Below are 24326 nucleotides of genomic sequence, written 5' to 3' on the forward strand. Positions count from 1 at the left end.
TCGTTGTTGTTTTTTGCTTTTTCTCTAAGAGACAAGGTCTCACTCTGTAACCCAGGCTACAGTGCGGTGGTGCAATCATAGCTTACTATAGCCTCAAACTCCTGGGCTCAAGTGATCCTCCTACCTTAGCCTCCTGAGGAGCTGGGACTGACTACAGGTGTGCAACACCACATCTGGCTAATTTTTTATTTTATTTTTTAGAGACGAGTCTTGCTATGTTGCCCAGGCTGGTCCTGAGCTCTTGGCCTCGAGAGATCCTGCTGCCTCAACCTCCAGAGTAGCTAAGACTATTGGAGCAAGCCACCACACCCCGCTCAGGTAATTTTCTAAACCAGACACTCTTAAATATGCAAAACATTAGTAACTTCAAACGTTTTATTGTAACATTGATTATTTTATCCATTATTAAATAACTGTCTCCAATTCTGTGTTCAATACTTTCTAGCTTTGATGGTTAAAAATTTTAAACCTTTTTAAACTATAATATACAAATTATGCTTTAAAATATGCTGATTCCTAAACAAAGCAAGCTTGAATTTATAATGGTTGCCAAAGGTGTTTTCCAGAAATTTTACAGCTCAAACCAAACTATACTGAGACAATAATATATCACTGTAAATACAGTATTATCCATGTCTCAATAATAGTCTCAATAGCATTTTATTAAAAGTGCAGCTATATTAAAAATAAAACGTGTGTTTTAATATTACCCATTTACGGCTATGTTTCTTTTTTCAAGTAGATTTTAGTTCACCACAGTTACAAACATGAAGCCCTTGCACTGTACTGTAAAGTTCCATGATTGCTTATTGATCAATAATTACCATTCATTTTATTTCTGGTATATATTACTCCCAGATCTGCTGGAATGGAGTCAAAGCCACTGCTTCCAATGATATAAACCCCTTTGTCTGCAGCTTTCTCATGATACTTCAATTGCATTAGTTCCAGAAACTAAAAAATCCAGGATAAGAATTTTAATTAGAGTTATGCAGAAAGACGTAGACCAGTATTAAATAATTTATCTTTAAAAACAAAGCAATCAAACTTTGAAAATGCTAACCAGTGTGGCTCTGCAGCAAAAGATTAACTGTCAAAATATTTTTTCACTTATTCAGCAAATACAGCAACTACTGTGTACCAGATGGCATGGAAGATATGCTCACCTGACTTTATGACACTTAATTTTTTTAGAATGACTTTTAAATATAAAAGTAATGCCTATTATAAAAAATTAAATAAAACGTAAAAAATAGAAAGCAAAAAAAATTACCCCAAACAGCATTACCCAGAGGAACACTGTCACAGACACAGAGCTCTGCACACGTACAGGCAGACAGCACGAAAGAGACGATGACGGCAGAGGGCACAGGGGAATCATGTCCGCTCTGCTCTTCCGCCTGTTTTTAGAAATTACTTTTTAAAAACAATGTAAGATTTACAGAAAAATGGAAGAGAAGAGAGTTCCCAAGTACCCTGCAGCCCAGTTTTCTCTATTTTTAACATCTTTTACATGAACGGTTGTTACAATTAATGAACCGATACTGACATATGATTTAATTCACTGAAGTTCACAGTTCATTCTGATTCCCTTGGTTTTTACTGAACCCCTTTTTCTGCTCCAGGATCCCATCCAGGATTACAGTCGGTTGTGATGTCTCCTTCGGCTTCTTTTGGCTGCAACAGTTTCCCACACCTTCCTTGTCTCTGATAACCTTGATGGTTTTGAGGAGTACTGGTCAGGCATTTTGTAGAGTGCCCTCTACCGGAATTTGTCTCATGTTTTTCTCATTATTAAACTGGGGTTATGGGTTTTGGAAACAGACCACAGGGGTAAAGTGCTATTCATCTCATCTCATATCATATCATATCAGGACTACGCACTGTCAACATGATTTACCAGGGTTAACGCTGACTTGAACACCTGGTCGAGGCAGTGTTCGTCAGGTTTCTCCACTGTCAATTTATGCTCCCTCTCCCAGAGGGTGACACACATGCACAATCACACCTGTTCAGGCACATACACAAACACACACACCACATACACACACACTCATTCATGCACATACACAAACACGAACACAATCACATAGACATTTGCTCATGCACAAACACATTTGCTCATGCACACACAAACACATGTTAACAGTCACACTAACACAGTTATACTCACACATACACACAAACACGTTAACACAGTCACACACACAGCTGCTTGCACATCAATGTGGAGAAGCTACATAAATTATTTGGAATTCTTCCACACAGAAGATTTGTCTCTTCTCATCCCCTGCCCTTTTTGTTTTGTTTTGTTTTGAGACGGAGTCTCGCACTGTTGCCTGGGCTGGAGTGCAATGGCGCAACCTCGGCTCACTGCAACCTCCACCTCCCAGGTTCAAGCGATTCTGCTGCCTCAGCTTCCCGAGTAGCTTGGATTATAGGCACCTGCCACCACACCCAGCTAATTTTGTATTTTTAGTGGAGACAGGGTTTCTCCATGTTGGTCAGGCTGGTCTCAAACTCCTGACCTCAGGTGATCCACCTGCTTCGGCTTCCCAAAGTGTTGAGATTACATCCCCTGCCCATTTTAAAAATAAATTGTCTTTATTTTATTATTGACTTGTAAAAATTCTTTAAATATTCTGGGTTTTTTTGTTTTTTTGTTTGAGACGGAGTCCCGCTCTGTTGCCAGGCTGGAGTGCAGTGGCATGATCTTGGCTCACTGCAACCTCTGCCTCCCAGGTTGACGTGATTCTCTTGCCTCAGCCTCCTGAGTAGCTGGGAATATAGGTGGGTGTCACCATGCCCAGATAATTTTTGTATTTTTAGTAGAGATGGGGTTTCACCATGCTGGCCAGGATGGTCTCGATCTCTTGACCTTGTGATCTGCCCGCCTCGGCCTCCCAAAGCACTGGGATTACAGGCATGAGCCACCTAGTCCGGCCCTCTGGTTCTTTATTAGGTTTCTTGTTGTTGTTTTGAGACAGGATCTCACTCTGTTGCCCAGGCTGGAGTGCAGTGGCTCAATCTTGGCTCACTGCAGCCTCTACCTCCCGGGTTCAAGTGATTCTCATGCCTCAGCCTTCTGAGTAGCTGGGATTGCAGACATGCACCACCAAACCTGGCTGATTTTTGTATTTTTAGTAGAGAAGGAGTTTTGCCATGTCGGCCAGGCTGGCCTCAAACTCAAGCGATCTGCCCACTTTGGCTTCCCAGATCGCCTCAAGCGATCTGCCCACTTTGGCTTCCCAGAGTGCTGGGATTACAGGCATGAGCCAACGTACCCAACCCCTTATTAGGTTTTGATGTTATGACTGGGCACAGTGGCTCATATCTGTAATCCCAGCATTCTGGGAAACCAATGCGGGTGGATCACTTGAGGCCAGGAGTTTGAGACCAGCCTGGCCAACAAGGTGAAACCCTGTCTCTACTAAAAATACAAAACTTAGTCAGGTGTGGTGGTGTGCACCTGTACCCCCAGCTACTTAGGAGGGTGAGGTGGGAGAATCGCTTGAACCCAGGTGGCAGAGGTTACAGTGAGCCAAGATCGTATGACTGCACTCCAGCCTGGGCGACAGAGAGAGACCCTGTATCAAAAAAAAAAAAAAAAAAAAAAAAAAAAAACCAAGAGATTTGATACTACTTTTATGATAGTTTATAGATGACTTAAAAGGTTTTCACCATTTTCTATGCTCTGGGTTATTTTAAATAACACAGGAATTGTTTTTTGTTTTTGTTTTGTGTTTTTGAAGACAGGGTCTCACTACGTTGCCCAGGCTGGAGTGCAGTGGCATGATCATAGCTCACTGCAGTCTTGACCTCCCAGGCTCAAGTGATCTTCCTGTCTCAGTCTCCTGAGTAGGTGGGACCACAGGTGTGTGCCACCAACTCCTGGCTAATTTTTTAACTCACGGGCTCAAGTCATCCTCCCAAAGTGCTCCCAAAGTGCTGGGAGAACAGGCGTGCGCCCCCTCACCTGGCCTTTTTCAAAGTGCTGGGAGAACAGGCGTATGCCCCTCACCTGGCCTTTTTCAAAGTGCTGGGAGAACAGGTGTGCGCCCCCTCACCTGGCCTTTTTTTTTTTTTTAATTTGTTTCCTCCTCCTTCTTGAATCAATTTTGGTAATTTACACTTTCTCGGTATTTTCCAGTATTTTACCTATTGATAAACTGCAAATACATATTAATATCATATTGGCACACTGATGATGATAATCAGTAGTTACTACAGAGACACATGAGGTTACCATTTTAAAGGCTGAAGAAGAGCTTAATGCCTGTTAACACATAACTTCCTGTGGTCAGACAAACCTCAATTGAAGACCTAGTTTTTCTACTTACTAGGTGCATTACTGAGCCAGTTATTTAAGCTTCCTCAGCTTTAATTTCCTCATCTATAAAAAATGGAGGAAGATAACTACTCTATAGGTATTTTTTAAAGTTACATAAAACACTTAGCACAATGTTGGGCATATGGTAAGCATTCAATAAATGTGAACATTTAAAATCTTTAGGTTGATTTTACACCAGTAAACTTTACCTTTATTTTTATGTAATGTTATAAAGGTAACTAAATTTTTTTTTTTTTTTTTTTTTTTTTTTGAGACAGAGTCTCGCTCTGTCGCCCAGGCTGGAGTGCAGTGGCGTGATCTCGGCTCACTGCAAGCTCCGCCTCCTGGGTTCACGCCATTCTCCTGCCTCAGCCTCCCAAGTAGCTGGGACTAGAGGCACCAGCCACCATGCCTGGCTAATTTTTTGTATTTTTAGTAGACATGGGGTTTCACTGTGTTAGCCAGGATGGTCTCGATCTCCTGACCTCATGATCCGCCCGCCTCGGCCTCCCAAAGTGCTGGGATTGCAGGCGTGAGCCACTGCGCCCGGCCTAAAGGTACCTGGTTTTTAAAAGGGAATTCAAAATTAAAACCTTACAGAAGTGAGATTCTAAGAGTTATGCACAGTCCGCTATTTTAATTGATTCAGTTTAAAGCATGAAGTAGCTATCATAAGCACAGACCTAAAAGAAATGATGTTGTAGAGAGGAAAAAAATTCAAGAAAACTGAAGCTAAGACCTTACCATCGGTGCTCTCCCTTTGAGCTATCAATGGAATACCATACACATACCATCTCTGAACGCTAGAAAGGAGTTGTCGGCTTCTCAATATGTCTGCAAAATTGCACTAAATATTTCCACTTCATGAAACAGAAATGTATGTGTTAATTCTACGTTGTTTCCTTTTCATTTTATATACCTGAGGTTCTCCACTGATGTCGATACAACTGGCTCCATTTTCAATGCACGCTTTTATTACAGGTTCTCCATAAAATCGATACTAGGGAAATAAGAAGAAGAAAGAGGTTTTTATTCTTGCTTGACAAGTTTAACTGAATAAAATGCCATCTAATCCTGGAAGTAAATGGTCCTAGTTATCAAGAAATCATCTGCTAATAAAATAGCCTAAGATAAATTGGAAAAGTGGTCAGGCACAGTGGTTCACACCTGTAATCCCAGAACTTTGGGTAGGCCGAGGCAGGCGGATCACCTGAGGTCAGGAGTTTGAGACCAGCCTGGCCAACATGGTGAGATCCCATCTCGACTAAAAATACAAAAATGAGCCAGGCATGATGACGCACACCTGTAATCCCAGCTACTTGGGAGGCTGAGGCAGGAGAATGGTTTGAACCTCAGAGGTGGAGATTACAGTGAGCCAAGATCACGCCACTGCACTCCAGCCTGGGCGACAGAGTGAGACTCTGTCTCAAAAACAAAAAGATAAATTGAGAAAATAAGATAACTGCACAAAAATACCTCGCACAGTGTGAATAAATAAAGGCATGACGGAATTACAGAGGAATGTATGCTTACCTCTACCTGAAGACAAAAGGGAAAGTTTCATACAAGTGATTCCCTTGAGTTGAACCCTAAAGAAAAAATAAAAATTTTCCAGGAAAAAGAAAAATCCAGACACAGGAAAAAGTAAATGCAGAGGTGAAGAAAGAGGAGTTGTTCCTGTTACTTGAAGCAGGAATCAAATACACTGGAGTAGGAAGTGGAAAGAGATTAGTCTGAAAAGGCAGGCTACGGCCACATCAGGAAGGACAACATGTGCTATGCTAACTTTATCCTTCAACTTTATCCTTCCTAGTTTACTTGGCTTTCCTGGAGAATTTTAAACAGGGTTGTGGTATAAGACTTACAGCACAGATGATATACTAAAGATGAGACATACAATACTAAAAAGGCGGAAATGACTGGATTTCCAGACTAGCTGGGCTGGACATGGGGCCCAAGAACCCGTGGTACCATTGGCCAAAATTAAAAACAAACAGGAAGAAGAGAGTATGCAAAGGATAAGTTTGATACTGAACAGAGCAGATATTCTGAGCCTATATGATATTAGATTTCCCATATTATCTGTTACTCAAACTCAAGGAATTAAAATAAAATTTTCATATGTAAAAGCTAACACATCAGAATTCAGTCCCATTTCCAAAGAAGCATGACAAATATTTCCCTTTGTGAAGTAGATTAGAAGCACAAACTCCTCTGCTTTATTCATTCCTGGCAGCAAAAGACGCAGGAAGGAAATTGTTTCTTTCTTCCAGCCTTCGAGAAACAAGGGACACTTAAAAGACAGGGCAATGCAACAACTGACCTTTACAAATAGGTCAGATGGGCTGTCCTCTTACCTAACTCCAAGACCTCACGCCTCTTACTAAGAATGGCGAGATAACACTGGAATTACAGGACTGGGAGAAGTGTGTGAAATTTGAGTTCCTACCCTTCCATTAACCACACGAAATGAATGAAGAACTTTACTTCTCAGGCAGTATGGTATCATGGAACAAAGGATTTCAAGGCAGGAAGACCCAAGTTCACACCTGGAATCCATCACTTACTAACTATATGAATTTATTCATAAATCACTTAAACTGCCCACCAAATGAATAAAATACATACTTTAAACATATTTAAATAGAACTAAAGTTGAGATTAAAACAGAAGTTGAAGCTCCACATTCTTTCTGCACCCAGTGGATTATCCTGGTTAATCCTTAGGGTTTGCACACATCCACTGTAAAACTCATTTGGAGCTTTCTCGGCCTGTCTCTGGATATCTCACTCCCAAATTTCTCAAGTTGGCCATGAGTCCACCTGCTTTAGAATCACCTGGGTCGCGTGCTGGTCACAGTCCCACTCCAGACCCCCAGAATCAGGCTTTCTGAGGTAGACTCCAGTAACTTGCATTTTAAATAAGCCTCACAGGTGACTCTTGTGTACTTCAAAGATGGAGAATCACTGATTTGGACATTCTCCCAGTAAATCTCACCTACTCTCCCAACTTCAGTCACATCTGTGCTGTGACCTCCAACCTCTACGTCTAGAGTTGCTCAATGATAGGGTTTCCCTCTCTGTGTTTTTTGTTAGAAAGGTCAGGACCAGTGAGAGCACAGGACATGTGGCGTGAGTCACACGTAAAACTAAGTTCCCTTTGCCTACATTTTCCTTTTATTTTCTCTTCACTCTGATTTTCTCACTTACTTATAAAACATTATATACAAACAATGTATTATTTGTATTTTCTGTCTTGATGCAAGGTATCTAGCAGACACCTCAATTTCAACAAGTCTAAAACTGAATTCATCATCTCTCTCTCTCTCTAAACCTATTTCTCCTCCTCCACTTTCTAGCACATGCTTCAGTGTGTAGCCTCTAGGCTGGGTGTGGTGGCTCAAACCTGTATCTCAGCACTTTGGGAGGCTGAGGCAGAAGGATCGCTTTGAGACTCTGTCTCTCTAAGAAAAAAAATGTGTGTATCTATATTATAGAATATATATCTATAATATATATTATATCTACATGTAATATAGATATATAATATATACAATGACTATATATATATATGGCATATATATATAAACACATGGCCAGGCACAGTGGCTCACGTCTGTAATCCCAACACTTTGGGAGGCCGAGGTGAGTCAATCACTTGAGCTCAGGAGCTAGAGACCAGCCTGGGCCACAGGGCAAAACCCTGTCTCTACAAAAATACAAAAAGTAGACAGATGGGATGGCCCAAGCCTATAGTCCCAGCTACTTGCAGGGCTGAGGCGGGAAGATCACTTGAGCCCAGGAGGTTGACACAGCAGTGAGCTGTACTCCAGCCTGGGCAACAAAGTGAGACCCCCATCTCAAAAAAATAAAAATAAAAACAAAGTATAGCCTCTAGTTCAGGCTGCCTGGGTCCCACTTCTAACATCTTTCTGAGGTGCTCAAATGAGGAAAGACTCTGAGACAAAACTGTGCAAACGGCTGAACAGCAGAGTGGTCTAGAATGTGGGCTTTAAAGTCAGGCCAGACTTACATCCAGGCTCTGCAGCCGCTAGCTGTGTGACCTTGGGCAAGTCACTTTACCTCTCTAAGCACCAACCTCTTCAATCAAAGAATGGTGATGAATACCACCAGCCACTTCCCTGGGTAGCTGTGAGGATGAAATAAGAGAATACAAAGAGCTTGGCGCAGGGCTAGGACGTGGCACTCAGATGTCTTCTTTTCTGTTATTATCAATGGCATTACTCCCCACATAATTCTCAGGTTAAAACCTGGAAGCAGGCTGGGTCATGCCTGCAATCCCAGCACTTTGGGAGGCCGAGGCAGGTGGATCACCTGAGGTCAGGAGTTCAAGACCAGACTGGCCAATCTGGTGAAACCCTGACTCTACTAAAAATACAAAAATTAGTTGGGCATGGTGGCATGAGCCTGTAGTTCCAGCTACTCAGAAGGCTGAGACAGGAGAATTGCTTGAACCCGGGAGGTGGAGGTTGCAGTGAGCCGAGATTGCGCCACTGCACTCCCGCCTGGGTGACAAAGCAACACCCATCTCAAAAAAAGAAATCTGGAAGCAGTCTTTCACGCTACCTATCCTGGAAGTCATCAAGTTTTATCAATTCAGTCTCCTAAAAATATCTCAAATCAGTCTCCTCTCCCCTACACAATTATATCTTAGTTCAGACCCCGTCAACACTTATCTAATTTATGACAAATAAGCCCTAACTGGTTACAATGCAGCCAGCTAGCCCCATCTCCAAATACATAACAAATTGTTATTCTAAAATAAAAATCTGATGTCACCTTTCCTCCTGCCTCACCCCTGTAACATATCCACTCTTAAAACCTGATAGACTGGATTAAGAAAATGTGGCACATAAACACCATGGAATACTATACAGCCATAAAAAAGGATGAGTTCACATCCTTTGCAGGGACATGGATGAAGCTGGAAACCATCATTCTGAGCAAACTATCACAAGGACAGAAAACCAAACACTGCACGTTCTCACTCATAGGTGGCAACTGAACAATGAGAATACATGGACACAGGGTGGGGAACATCACACACCAGGGCCTGTCATGGGGTTGGGGGTGGGGGTAGAGATAGCACTGGAGGAAATACCTAATGTAAGTGACAGGCTGATGGGTGCAGCAGGCCAGCATGGCACATGTATACCTATGTAACGAGCCTGCATGTTGTACACATGTACCCTAGAACTTAAAGTGTAATAAAAATAACAAAAACAAAAACAACCTCTACAATACATAGTACAAAGTCCTTAGCATCATATCAAACCACAGTCCCTTAATTCTCATCTTCCAGCAGTTCTAAATTCCATGGAATTCCCCAAGCCATGCTGCTTCTTCACACCCAGTGTGCTTGCTTCCACTACCTAGAGCATCCTCCCTCCATTCTGCCAGGCCAACTCCCAGCTTCTCCAGGCTCTGCCTTACAGCCACGGGCTCACTCTCAGTCTGCCCATTCCTTACTTTTACTGCATTTTGTCACATCTGGCCCACTTCTTTGAGTAATCTGGAGTTGAGACTTCTCACTTCCTCCTATTTTATGAACTTGCTAGATTTTTCTCCACTTCATACCCTATGCTTGTCTGAGATAGGTGAACGCAGTCAGAGCAGCAATCCTTCATCTCAGGGAGATACTTCTCCTGTGAAGCCAATTAGCTTAGAGGTCAGAACTGCAATCCTGCTCTCCATGCTCCATCTTCTTCTGTTTTTTTTTTGTTGTTTTTTTTTGTTTTTGTTTTTGTTTTGAGCCGGAGTTTCATTCCTGTTGCCCAGGCTGGAGTACAATGGCGTAATCTCGGCTCACTGTAACTTCCGCCTCCTGGGTTCAAGTGATTCTCTTGCCTCAGCCTCCCGAGTAGCCAGGATCATAGGCACACACCACCATGTCCAGCTAATTTTTTGTATTTTTAGTAGAGACAGGGTTTCACTATGTTGGCCAGGGTGGTCTCGAACTCCTGACCTCAAGTGATCTGCCTGCCTCGGCCTCCCAAAGTGCTGGGATTACAGGTGTGAGCCACCACGCCTGGCCCTCAAAGCTCCATCTTCTAACCCAGTGGTCTCCCAAGTAGTCTTCCCCCAAGGGAAGCACAGAATGACCCACTGAGGGTGGAAGTAAATATTAGAACTTTCATTCATGTTAATGTTTACAAAAAAACACAAAGAAAAACATGACGTTCTATTAACAGTGACCACATGGACTGACTACGAGACATTCCCTGGGCCACGTTAAGTGGTCACGTGTTGAAGGCAGGACACAGCAGGTATCCCGAGGGGGTTGTGGGAGAGTTTCCATCACACAAAGGGGGCCTCAGCACCACTGTTCATTTGGTCATTTTCACTTTACTGCAACCTAATGCCTGAATGAGGACATTGAGGTTCTAAAGCTTGAACACTGCGGCCTCAGGCATTTAGAGTGGGGAGGATGAAGATGCAATGGAGGAGACTAGGACTTCCAGGGTGAAGCTGGTGGACAGGAGGAAAACTACGAGAAGATGACAATGCAGAAGCCAAGCAAAGAAAGGAGAACGTGGTCGGCTGGATCAATGCCGAAAGCTTTCAGATGAGGACTGGATTTGACAGGATGGGACTTTAGCAGAGTACTTTCATTGGAGGAGGGAGGAAAAAAAAAGCCCAACAGGAGTCATTTGAGGAGGAGGTGAAGAAGCAGAGATAGTGAGTCATGAGAATTCTTTCAAGGAGGTTGCTAAAAGGGGGGCACAAAAAATAGAGTAGTTGGAAGGGTATGTGGAATCAGGCAGCTTTTCTTTAAAGATGGGAGATATCACATATTTAAATACTGATGGAAATAATCCAGTAAAGAGGAGAAATCTGAGAAAAAGATAAAGTGTAACTGTAAACATAAAGTGTTGCGGGAAGTCAGGGACTCCAAACGGAGAGACCGGCTGAAGCCGCGGTAGAAGAACATAAACTGTGACGATTTCATGGACATTTATTAGTTCCCCAAATTAATACTTTTATAATTCTTATGCCTGTCTTTACTGTAATCTCTGAACATAAATCATGAAGATTTCATGGACATTTATCACTTCCCGAATCAATACTCTTACAATTTCCTATGCCTGTCTTTAATCTCTTAATCCCGTCATCTTCCTAAGCTGAGGATGTATGTTGCCTCAGGACCCTGTGATGATTGTGTTATCTGTACAAATTATTTGTAAAACATGTGTGTTTGAACAATATGAAATCTGGGCATCCTAAAAAAGGAACAGGATACTGGCGATTTTCAGGGAACAAGGGAGATAACCATAAGGTCTGACTGCCTGAGGGGCTGGGCAGAATAGAGTCATATTTCTCTTCTTGCAGAAAGCGAATAGGAGAAATATCACTGAATTATTTTCCCAGCAAGGAATAACCCTGGGAAGGGAATGTATTCCCAGGGGGAGGTCTCTAAAATGGCCGCTCTGGGAGTGTCTGTCTTATGCAGTTGAAGATAAGGGATGAAATACACCCTGGTCTCCTGCAGCGCTCTCAGGCTTGCTAGGATTAGGAAATTCCAGTCTGGCAAATTCCAGTCAGACTGGTTGTCTGCTCTCGAGCCCTGTTTCCTGTTAAGATGGTTATCAACGATAATGCGTGCCCAGAGGGACACGGAACCTTATCAGTAATTCTAATTTTACCCTGGCCTTGTGATCTTGCTCTGCCATTTGCCTTATAATATTCTATTGCCTTTTGAAACATGTGATCTCTATGACCCACTCCCTATTTGTACACTCCCTCCCCTTTTGAAATCCCTAATAAAAACTTGCTGGTTTTGCAGCTCAAGGGGCATCACGGAACCTGCCGACACGTTATGTCACCCCCAGAGGCCCAGCTGTAAAATTTCTCACTCTGTATTCTTTCTATTTCTCAGACCAGCTGACACTTAGGAAAAATAGAAAAGAATCTATGTTGAAATACTGGGGGCTGGTTCCCCCTATATCTGGCACTCAGCGTGTTTTCTTTTTCCCAAGCACATGTGGGAACCTGATTCCGTTTGGTAGGTGCAGAGAAACATCATCAGTTCGGTCCACAGAAACGCTTGTTCTGCTCCCTGATGACTGGTGAGTCTGTCTGTGTATTGTCCAGGTTAACTATGGGTCACATGGAGTCTAAACATTATACTTATCTCTTCTATATTAAGCTCCGGTTAAAACAGAAAAGGGTTTGAATGCCCATGGAAAATATGGTCACTCTATTCAGGGCAGTAGAAACATACTGTCTTTGGTTTCCTGAAAAAGGAAACTTAGATGTACACTTGTTAAAACAGGGTGGTGTCCGAGTAACAATGGAAAATATTTTCCTGAAAAAGGAACCTCAGATGTAGAACTACAGGATCGTGTTGGTGCAACATTCCAGGAACTGGTCTTGACAGGGAATTATGTTCCCGTCACTGTTTGGGGTGATTGGGCCTTGGTACGTGCCGTCCTAATGACATAACAATTCTGTGACCCCCTGCAGTTACCACAGTTTTCTGAATCTGATGACCCTCCACCTCTTCCTCAACCTTCTTCTCCCACATGGCCTTTGTTATCTGATCAGCCGCTCCCTTCGCCTACTCCTCCCCCACCTAACGATACTGAGAATTCAATATCTAACTCCAGTGACTTTGGTTTAATGTCACCCCCTGGTGATCTCGTTTCTTTTCACGAAGAGCCGGTACTTGTAGCTCCCACAGCTCCGACTCAGATAGCCCGGGACCACATATATGCTAATTCTTCTCTCTTCAAACCTCTGGAGTCAGCTAATGGTTCCGGGACCAAACTACAATTTACCTATAATTCTGCAGGCCCTCCCACATCCACTGTGGCCCCTCACCCTCCAGTCATTTTGGTTCCTCAACCGGTCACTTTGCCACCCACTCAGCCAGCTTCTCTATACCCTTCTTCACACATGGACACCAGTAATCACCAGTATACTTCTGCTCCTTCTGCTCCCCCAATGCCCCTTCCTCACACTCTCATACTGGTCTGACTCCCTCACCCTCAGTTTCCCTTACCTACACATGCTTTTCCTGTCACTTCTATGCTAACTCCATCTCGGATACCTACTCTTAAAACTTCAATGCAACGCTTACTATGCCAAAACAAAACAAAACAAAAGTGGATTAGATGTGTGGGCTTATCTGGTCACGCTAGAACCTCCTAACACCCAAGGGGTACAAATGCGTCATTATGTACCTCTCAATCTTACCTTTTTAAAAGAATTTAAGGATGCTTGTACTCCGTATGGTCTTACTTCTCCTTATGTTAAAATGGTATTACAAACTTTTTGTACTGAGGTCACTTTGCTTCCCTTACACAGGGACCTTTTGGCAAAAGCTGTTCTGACCCCATCTCAGCATTTACAATTCCGTACCTGGTGTGCAGAGGAGGCCTGTCTGCAGGCTCAGCTACATCGGACTAATGGCATTCTAGTTACTCAGGCTCAGCTCACAGGCTCCGACAGTTTCTCTGATACTTACGCCCAGTTAGTCTTTGATGCTCTCACCACAAAACACGTAACAAAGGTATGTGTGAGAGCTTGGGATAAATTATGAGCCCCCAGGCCAAGCTCCTGTTTCTTTTACTAGGGTTAAACAAGGTCACAATGAATTATACGCTGATTTTTTAGCTAAATTATGAGACGCTGTTGAAAAACCTGTCTCTGAAGAGCACACTCAAGGTATTCTCCTTCATATGTTAGCTTTTGAGAATGCGAACCACGAGTGTAAAACGGCCATGCGTTCCGTCCAACAACAAAATTTACCTGATCACAACGTGTTGCCTGCATATATTAAAGCTTAAATCTGACACAACTGTTTGGATTGAGAAGTGGCCATTCTCTAAAGAAAAACTGGAGGCTTTGACTCAACTGGTTTCTTAACAGTTACAACTTGGAAATGTGGAACCTTCTGTTTCCCCCTGGAATGCTCCTGTGTTTCAACTAAAAAAGAAAAAAAGAAAATCAGGCAAGTGGCAGATGGTAACCAATTTAAGGGCCATTAACGTTGTAATTAAACCAATGGGGGCTGTCCAACCCAGCATGCCTGCCCCTACTTTAATACCTAAACATTGGCCTCTCATAGTTATTGATCTTAAAGATTTTTTTAATATTACTTTACATAAATCAGATTGTGAAGAATTTGCCTTTACTGTACCATCTCTCAATAGTCAGGAGCCTGCAGGTCATTGTCAATGGAAAGGACTTCCTCAGGGAAAGCTGAATAGCCCACCATCTGCCAGCTTTATGTTGGACAGGTGCTTTCACCAGCGTGAGCTCAATTTCCCCAGGCCTATATTCTTCATTATATTGATGATATCTTAATTGCTGCCCCCACTGATAAAGAATTAATAGACCGTTATCGAATTTTAAGCCGCCGTGTTACAGAGGCTGGATTATACATCGCTCAGGATAAAATTCAACAGACCACTCTTGTTCAATATTTAGGAATGGTGGTTGATAACGTATTCAACCTCAAAAAGTTCAAATTAGGAGAAATTCTTTGAAAACTTTAAATGACTTCCAAAAACTTCGGGGTAACATTATTTAAGACCTACTTCAGGCATTCCAACATATGCACTAACTTGTTTTCTATGCTGTGCAGAGATTCCAATCTCCACAGTCCCAGCACTTTGACCCCTGAGACTTCACTAGAACTGGAATTTGTAGAGGAAAGAACCCAGACTGCCCAGTTATCTAGAGTACAGCCGTCTCGCCTTTTCAGCTTCTGGTTTTCGCTTCATTACACTCCCCTACTGGGCTAATAGTTCAACATAATGATTTAGTAGAGTGGTGTTTTCTTCCTCATTCTGTGTCAAAAACTTTGTTTATCTGGACCAAATGGCCAGTCTAGTTGGACAAGCTCGGTGTAGAATACTTACAATTTCCAGATTTCATCTGAATTTAATTATAGTTCCTTTAAATCAGCTCGAAGTTCAAGCCGTTTTTCAACATTCCATATTGTGGCAAATTCACTTGACTGATTTTATTGGCGTTGACAATCATTATCCAACAAACAAATTGATTTTATAAAAATGACATCTTGGGTGGTCCCTTGACTGATCAAAGATCAGCCCATTCCTGAGGCTGTTACGCTGTTCACTGGTGGCTCCAGTAATGGAGATGCTGGTTATGTGGGTCCTACAGGCAAGCTTATTTCTACCCCTTATACCTCTGCTCACAAGGAGAGTTAATTTCTGTAATCACTGCCTTACAGGATTTCCCCAAACCTTTAAACATTGTCTCTGATTCTGCTTAACGTGGGAAAGAGGACATGCTCTGTTTCAGCAGGAGATCATCCGTCCCCTTCCTGGGTCCCACTGAAAGCCTTAAACTTCGTGTGAACGAAACCACAGGGAAAAGACGTCCGTGTCAGAGACCGCCCTCCGACGTGGTGAGATCTGTGCCAAGTCCTCAGAAGCAGGCACACCAAATCAAAATGGGTCTGGTTCAGTCCTCCCTCATGGCAATGGAGACCCATCTAACTCATCCCACTTCTCCTAATTCCCTCTCTTTTTCTCCTTACAAGCCTAACAATCTCACCATTTCTATTAGCCTGAAAAGAACATCCCTCTGCTCTGCTCTTCTCCTCGTCCTTCAGCACTCAGTCCGCTTCCAACAGGTTTTATGTAATGATTCTCCTTCTTACACTTTGTGTCTCACCAGTTTCCTCTCACACTGATTTACCTGCTACACAAAATTATTCTTATTGGGCTTATGTGCTTTTCCCTCCACTTATTCAACCTGTCGCCTGGATGGATGCTCCTGCAGAAATCTACACTAGTGATAGTACGTGGATGCCTGGAGCTACAGATGATGGTTGCCCCACTCAACCAGCAGAAGAAGGCACTGCATTTAATGTTACCATGGGTTACAAATACCCCTCAGTGCCTCGGACATGCACCTGGTTGTATCCATCCAGAAACTCAAGTCTGGACTGCTTATCTTCCGGAGAGATCAGCTACAGAGGAACCGGGACATTCGGTCTCTGGCCTCTCCCTTTCTCCTTTAAGACAAATGAAAGGGAGAGTAAGGGAAGATACCCCATACTTTCAACATAAACCTGCAGGAAAACCATGTCCTAAACACTTTTTTGAAGGCCCATCTAAAACTTTAATTTGGGAAGACAGTGTTAACTCACATGCAGTAATATTAAAAAATGACTCATATGGTTCAGTAATAGACTGGGCACCAAAGGGCTATTTAAAAAACAATTGCTCCTCTGGTGGAAGGGAATGCCTGGAGGCTACTTATTTTATTTCTTATTGGGAGAATGAGAATCATCATCCTACTATGCATAGGAGGTTCAGCTCATTCTTTCCCTTAAAATGGAAGATAAAGGCATTATCCTCCCAGGCTTCATATGATACTCCCCATTCGGAGCCCAGAACTTTGGAAATTGGCTATTGCCATGTCTGGACTGCGAGTATGGGAGGGGGAAACTCTTCGGTCTGTTGTCCCCGCTATCGTCCCCCTCCCTCCGTATCAATGTGGATTCAGACATTCTGCTTTGCTTACCTCCAACCTGACTGTTCCCATACAGAGCTGTGTTAAGCCTCCTTACATGCTGTTAGTGGGAAATATCAGAATTTGGACGAACAAACTGCCTAACACATTAACTGTCATTTATACACTTGCATTAACTCCCGTTTTGACTCCAGGAAAAGTGCAATGTTGGTTTGAGCTCGAGAAGGAATCGGGATTCCAGTAACTTTGCCCAGACCTTGGGAATCCTCCTCCTCGATACGTTTCATTAATGAAGTGTTACAGCAAATTCTGAAAAGATCTAAGAGGTTTGTTTTCACTTTAATCGCTGTGATCATGGACCTAATTACAGTCACTGCACTGGCCACCACTGCTTGAATGGCGTTACGTCAATCTATTCAAACAGCTCATTTTGTTAATGACTGGCAAGCCAATTCCACCCAAATGTAGAATTCTCAACAAGGCACTGATCAAAAATTGGCTAATCAAATTAATAATTTAAGACAGTCTGTTATGTGGCTTGGAGATCGGGCAGTGAGTCTCGAACACCGCATGCAAATGCAGTGTGACTGGAACACCTCTGGAGCCCAGCTGTCACATTTCTCTCTTTGTACCCTTTCTCTTTATTTCTCAGACCAGCCGGCACTTACGGAAAATAGAAAAGAACCTATGTTGAAATATTGGGGGCTGGTTCCCCCGATAATAAAGTCTTTGAAAACTGTGTCCAATAGGAAGAGGACCAGTTTTTCCTTGGAACAAGAGATACAGCAGACTACAGGGTACGATGAAGATTGGCTGACAGGTAGGTAGGTAGATAGATCTGGTGGTAGGAAGATGAAGAAAGAAATTCTGTTATTAACCAGCTTCTATTTTCATAGTTTAAAAAAAAAGAAAAATTAAAAAAAATCAGATAAGAACAAGGAAAGAGAGATGGGATACTAAAAGTGCAAGGAAAACAAGGTTGTGAGCTACTTCAGAGAGCAGGAGAGAGAATTCCTGAGAATTCCTGAGCAGAGCTGCTGAGCACCACACGAGGTTTGTAAACACATATTTGAAGTGTGATCAGTTAGCATGGGGTATATTTTTCTCCAGCCACTTTGGGTCACTCACGTTCAGGAAGAGAAGACAAACAGAATAACCAGGGCTGGGATTTTTCCAGAGTACTGAGGAGAAAAAGCCAAGGGAGGTAGACGAGGGCATCCATTACAGAGTGGAGCAGTGGACTTCATGGATGGAATCTAAGCTAGTTAGGAACGAGATGAATCTAAATCCACAACATTTTTATTTAACAGCAATTCACAAACCCTTTTGCTCTCAATTAAAAATTATTAATATTTTAGAAGTCTAATTTTTAAACATCTTGCCAACTGTGATGGCTCCTTCAGATTACTAAATGTCACCAACATCACCTTGTTACACAGGCCAGAAATCTGATGGCCTGTGACTTGATGACTTTTTCATACTCAGTACAATAGCAAAAGCTGTTCTCCTTTGAAAATACACTCTGAACCTAACTACTTCTCAGCACCTCTACCACTACGACCCCAGTGCTTGTGCTTGGACCTTTCCATCGCTCATCCCTTGTTATCTATTTTTTCAATCAGAAGCCAAAGAACTTCAAATTTAAATCAGATGAAGCCCTTCCTTTCGACCATTCAATGCCTCTTGGTCACACCTGGAAGAAAAACCCACGTCCTGACCACGGCCTGTAAGATCCTACACGACCCAGCTTCCAGGTTTCCCGCTGATCCACTCTCCACCTCTCTGCCCTGCCCAGCCACACTGGCCTGTCACACTCTTCAGTCTTGCCAAGCACACTTGCATCTCAGGACCTTTGTGCCCGCTATCCCTGGAAAAGTCTCTCCTCAAAAGGTTCATGCAATTTGCTCTCATTTCATTCAGATCTTGGTTCATATGTCAATTCCTCACAGAAACCTTCCCTGACCATCTATCTAAAAACACTGATATGCCAACACCTTTTCTCCTTTCTCAGCTTCACTTTTATTCAAAGCACTTTTCATACAATCCTATTTTTCTGTCTTCCCCACAAGAATGTAATCTCCATGAGGAATTTTCTGTTTCGTTCACCATTGTGTCCCACGTGCCTGCAATAATGCATTTTACATATGGTAAGTATCAATAAATATTTATTCAATAAATGAGTCCTTTTTATTTTTTGTGCATTTAAAAATATATTTACCCAGTAATATAAGAATATAATTTATAAATAAAAAATATACCAGGGATACACACTGAAGGGGAGACAGTAAAAAGTAAAGAAAATTCTGATAATCACAGATGTAACCAATCAATAAGCCAGTACACATGCCCTAAGGATAGGGTCATACAGAGCCTGTCAATCTCTCTCAGGAGACTTTGGTAATCTCCATTTGCTCCTCGCAAGAAGAAAAAACGCCCCATACGGGGTTAAGGCCTTCAACCAACAATTCTGTCCTCTGCCCTTATGTTCCTCTGGAATATTTTGCTAGAAATGAATGGATTGTTTGTTCTGATACAAAGAAGGGTTGATTACTTACTGGTCCTACGCAATTGAGGACAACTGTTGCCTGTTTAGCCATTTCATCAAGCGAGGCTGGATTAGCGATATCACAAATGATGATTCCAACTTCAGACGACAGTGTTGGTCTTCCTAAAATAAGAAACAAATGAAGTAAAGAAAATTCCAGCAGAGGATTACACCTTCCTTGTCTTCTTTATATAGTATAATCAGTGACCAGCAAATTACTAAATACACTGATACACTGAAAGCTAGCTCTCCCGTTTAGACAAAAGATAAAACTGTTTTTAATCAGGTAATAAAAAAGGAAAAGGTTATGAGGAAAACCGAGTTAACACTAAGCGTTACTAAAAACCTGACCTTTAAAAAAAATCTAATAAAAGCGTTGTGTAAATAACAACTCTGTGTAACACGACAATTTCACGATCAAGTTTAAACGCTGAGCAGATAACTATCCAGACTTCCTCTCCAACAAGAAATTTATGTCATAAAAATAGTTTCTTGGCCAGGGACAGCGGCTCAGCACTTTGGGAGGCCAAGGCGCAAGGACTTCTGGAGCTCAGGAATTCCAGACCAGCTTGGGCAACATCGCAAGACCTTGTCTCTACTAAAAAAAAAAAAAAAAAAAAAAAATTATCTGACATGGTGGCATACGCCTATAGTCCTGGCTACTCAGGAGGCTGAAGTGGCAGAATCACTTAGACACGGAGGTCGAGGCTGCAGCAAGCTGTGATCACGCCACTGCACTCCAGCCTGGGCGGCAGAATGACACCTTGTCTTTAAAAAAATAAAGTTCCTCATCAACTACTGAACAATTACTATGTATGATTTAGTTGTAGGTGATGGAGAGTCTTGGACTGACTGTTAACATCAAAACCATTAGGGCTGGGTGTGGTGGCTCACGCCTGTAATCCTAGCACTTTGGCAGGCTGAGACGGGCAGATCACGAGGTCAGGAGATCAAGACCATCCTGGCTAACACGGTGAAACCCCATCTCTACTAAAAATACAAAAAATTAGCCGGGTGTGGTGGCGGGTGCCTGTAGACCCAGCTACTCGGGAGGCTGAGGCAGGAGAATGGCAAAAAAACAAAAAAACAAAAAAATTAGAACTCTAAGGTGAAAAGCACACGCTACATAAACACACAGGCTCATAAGAAAATAACTGGAATTAACTGGCTCAACTAAGTAATGCAGGTTTCAATAGGTGAAGGTATATCCCCCACAATAAAACTGGATGTGGGCATTATATATGGTAATTGACTAGGCTGTACCGGTACCATCTTGCTGAGCCGGAAAAAGAAACGGAAGCATATATTTTAATAGTGAAATTACTCTCTTGGAAAAATAACGACCAAAAAGCTCTTTGGTCAGAATTACGTGTTGGTAGTGTCAGCATCAAAAGCTGTAGGAGAGTCCAGTCTACGTGGTGTCTTCTGTACATAACCACGAACAAAAGCACTCCAAGCAGGGCATTGTACGAAAGTAGATTAAACAGAAAGAATGTAGTATTTCCAGAACTCTAACGGGTGTCTGTGTAAAGGAAATCTACGGTGGGGAGTTAACAGCCAAATTTAAAGGCTACGGAGTCGTAAGTCAGACGTCTCCCCAGCCATGAAGGCAGCAGGATCCGTGTGTCTGTCTCCTCTCTGTCCCATCCTGCACCCCAGACTCGGGACAGGTCTCAGCAAGGACAAGGTCACTCAAGAAATATATGCTACCCGAATGCTTAGAGAATCAATAAATATATGCTCCCTGAATGCTTAGAATAAGTAAGCGTCTAAACCAGAAATACACACTTTTTATTCTCTGAAGAGGAAGACTGCTGGAGTATTCTTACACACAAAAAAGAAACTAAAACAGAATAGCCACAAAGACACTGTCAATACAACTCTTAAGTTTGCTCTCCCGTCCTCAAAACACGAGGCAAAGGGAGACTCCGGTCTCCAAGAGACCAAAGCCCCTGCCCTCCTCTCCGACCAAATTTTTTTTTTTTTTTTGAGACGGAGTCTCGCTCTGTGGCCCAGGCTGGAGTGCAGTGGCCGGATCTCAGCTCACTGCAAGCTCCACTTCCCGGGTTTACGCCATTCTCCTGCCTCAGCCTCCCGAGTAGCTGGGACTACAGGCGCCCGCCACCTCGCCCGGCTAGTTTTTTGTATTTTTTAGTAGAGACGGGGTTTCACCGTGTTAGCCAGGATGGTCTCGATCTCCTGACCTCGTGATCCGCCCGTCTTGGCCTCCCAAAGTGCTGGGATTACAGGCTTGAGCCACCGCGCCCGGCCCGACCAAATATTAAGAAACTCGCAGACTCAACAGGTGCCCCTGCTGCGGGGCAGGATGAAGCAGAGAGAGGGGCAACTCAAGTTCTTGACCATTTCGCCGGGGAACTCCCCAAACTGAGGCAGAAATGCAACAGCGGGAAACAGGAGGAAATATATATATGGGGGTGTGTGTGTGTGTGTATCCCTGGTGTGTATATACACACACACACACACAGTTAAGGAGGTGGAACAAAGCTATGGCAATACTTGAAACATCCCTCCCTCTCCTCTTCCTGTCCTCACGCAGGGCTCGGGGACACGCACCCCTGCGGCGAAAAGCTCGTCTGGGGCGACGCGGGGTCCCCGGCCCAGCCACCGCGCAGCCCCGCCCCGCCCCGCCCCTTTACCCAGCTTCAGGGCCGCCTTCTCCAGCACCCGCTGCAGCTTCTCCCGGGAGCGGCCCGCCACCGCCCAGGGCAGGCGGGAGCTCCGCTCCGGGTCCACCTGCTCCCGGGCCACCTCCTCGGTCACGAACTGGCCGGTGAAGCCAGAGGCGCCGAACACCACCAGCTGGAAAGGCCTCTGCTCGGTCGCCATGACGAGTCCACTGCAAGCCCAGGCCCGGGGCGCGCTGAGTCCACGGCGCCTGCGCCTCAGGCAGCGACCCCAGTACCCGGCGCAGCAACCGCCGCGTCGCCGCAGCCAGCGCACCGCGCTCCCTTCACCCCGCGCGCGCCGCGCTCCCTTCACCCCCGCGCGCGCCGCCGCGCCCCCTTCCCCCCCCGCGCGCGCCGCCGCGCTCCCTTCACCCCGCGCGCGCCGCCGCGCCAGGGCCGCGCCCAGGCTCACGCCGTCTGGCGCCGGAGCCGCAGAGCAGCTGCTTGCTCGGGAGGCTTCGGACACGAGGCTTCCTTGGGCGGTGGCTCTGGCTGCGAATCCGCTTCCAAACCTGGCAGGCGCCCACCGCGGCCCATAGTTCCGTCCTGCCGTTTTCTCCGCACGGCTCTGGCCGCCCCGCGCAGCGCATCTTCTAGCCCTGCTGGAAGCTGGAGGCGGCAGCCGTTTTTTCTTGTTGCACGTGGGGGTGGCGCAAAGAGAGTGCGAGAAAACCTGCCAGTGGCCCACGCCAAGAACCTTTGAGCTTCTTTGCTTGCTTGCTTTTCTTCCTTTTTTTCCCTTTCTTTTCTCTTTTGTTTTTTTGAGACGATTCTCACTCTGTCGCCCAGGCTGTACTGCAGTGGCGCGATCTCCGCTCACTGCAACCTCCACCTCCCGGGTTCAAGCAATTCTCCTGCCTCTGGCTCCTGAGTAGCTGGGATTACAGGCGAGCGACCCCACGCCTGGCTAATTTTTGTGTTTTTAGTAGAGATGGGGTTTCACCTTGTTGACCAGGCTGGTCTCAAACTCCTGACCTTAGGTGATCCGGCCACCTCGACCTCCCCAAGTGCTGGGATTACAGGCATGAGCCACTGCACCGAGCCCATTAGCGATTTTTAAAAACTCTCATTAAAATAGGAATAAATGGATGCTTTAAAAAATTATGAAATATATTAGTCTTGCAAAAAAGGTACAGCCAATAACAAATATGTACCCTCAACACAGCTTAAGAAAAATATTCCAGATAGTGAAGCTTCCAGGTATTCATTCCTGAATACATTTCCTTTCCTGTCCCCAAGGCGGCCACTTGCCTGAATTCAGTGTTTATTATTCCTATTCCTATCTTTCTGCTTGTTATATATGTATTTATAAATATAGTACTGTTTTGCATATTTTGAATATTTTGCAAATGTTAATCCTGCAACTTTCTTATTTGGTCATGATGTCGTGAACTTATTCCCAAATGATTCAGAATTTTAAAAAATGTCTGTGATACGTGTGTGGAGAGAGAGAGAAATACACCAAATTCTACAATGCTTTTAAACAATTTTGTATAGTGCTTTTGTACAATATGAAGAATGCTACAATAAAATTCTTGTACATTTTTCCTAAAGCACCTGTGCGAAAGTATATCGAATATATGTCAGGAATGAAAATGGTTGGTGCTAGAATATTCACATTTGAGTTATCTCATTGCTCTTTAAAGCACACGCACTATTTTTCACTCTCAGCAGGATACCGGAATCCTCTTGCTTTACATCCTTGTCAGCACTTGGTATTCTCAAGCTTCATTCATGTCCATCTGGTGGGTATAAAGTAGTAAGCATTCAAGTATTTTACACACTTAACTATATACTAGGCACTAGGAATAAAGTACTGGGGATATGGCAACAAATAAAGCCCCTGCCCTCAAGAAGTTTACATTCTAGTGGAGTAAACGGTCACTACAAAATAATCTTACAGAGACGGGTACAGTGGCACGCACCTTTGGTCCCAGCTACTTGGGAGGCTGAGGCAGGAGGATTGCTTGAACCTGGGAGCTGGAGGTTATAGTGAGCTACACTCCAGCCTGGGTGACAAAGTGAGACATTGTCTCTTAAAAGAAAAAAAAAAGACAACTAAAAGTAAAAACTATATATATATGTGTGTGTGTGTGTGTGTGCATTTTGGCAATAATGCTTGCCATGGTTTGGATGTTTGGCTCCCCCAAATCACATGTTGAAATGTAATCCCCAGCGCTGGAGATGGGGCCTGGTGGGAGATGTCTGGGTCATGGGGTGGATTCCTCATGAATGGCTTGGTGCCATCCCCAGGATCATGAGTGAGTTCTCTCTGTATGAGTTCATACAAGAGC

At 43.8% G+C, this 24326-nt stretch overlaps 1 protein-coding gene across 2 annotated transcripts in view; it reads right to left on the minus strand.

Moving 5' to 3' along the window:
- SCCPDH (saccharopine dehydrogenase (putative)) overlaps positions 1-22362 on the minus strand; it is a 53437-nt gene extending 31075 nt beyond the window's left edge. Inside the window, exons 1-4 of one of the 2 annotated variants that reach the window (XM_023216130.2) lie at positions 22003-22360; positions 19356-19468; positions 5250-5330; positions 825-954 (exon numbers count right to left, since the gene is read on the minus strand). In XM_023216130.2, the coding sequence (XP_023071898.1) occupies positions 825-954; positions 5250-5330; positions 19356-19468; positions 22003-22192 (514 nt within the window). In that variant the 5' untranslated portion in view covers positions 22193-22360. Of the gene's footprint in view, positions 1-824; positions 955-5249; positions 5331-19355; positions 19469-22002 lie in introns of both variants that reach the window. The other variant, XM_023216131.2, reaches the window with a different exon arrangement.
- Positions 22363-24326: the final 1964 nt, after the last annotated feature.

The sequence above is a fragment of the Piliocolobus tephrosceles genome, chromosome 1 (assembly GCF_002776525.5).
Source record: "Piliocolobus tephrosceles isolate RC106 chromosome 1, ASM277652v3, whole genome shotgun sequence".
In the NCBI taxonomy this organism is placed as follows: Eukaryota; Metazoa; Chordata; class Mammalia; order Primates; family Cercopithecidae; genus Piliocolobus; species Piliocolobus tephrosceles.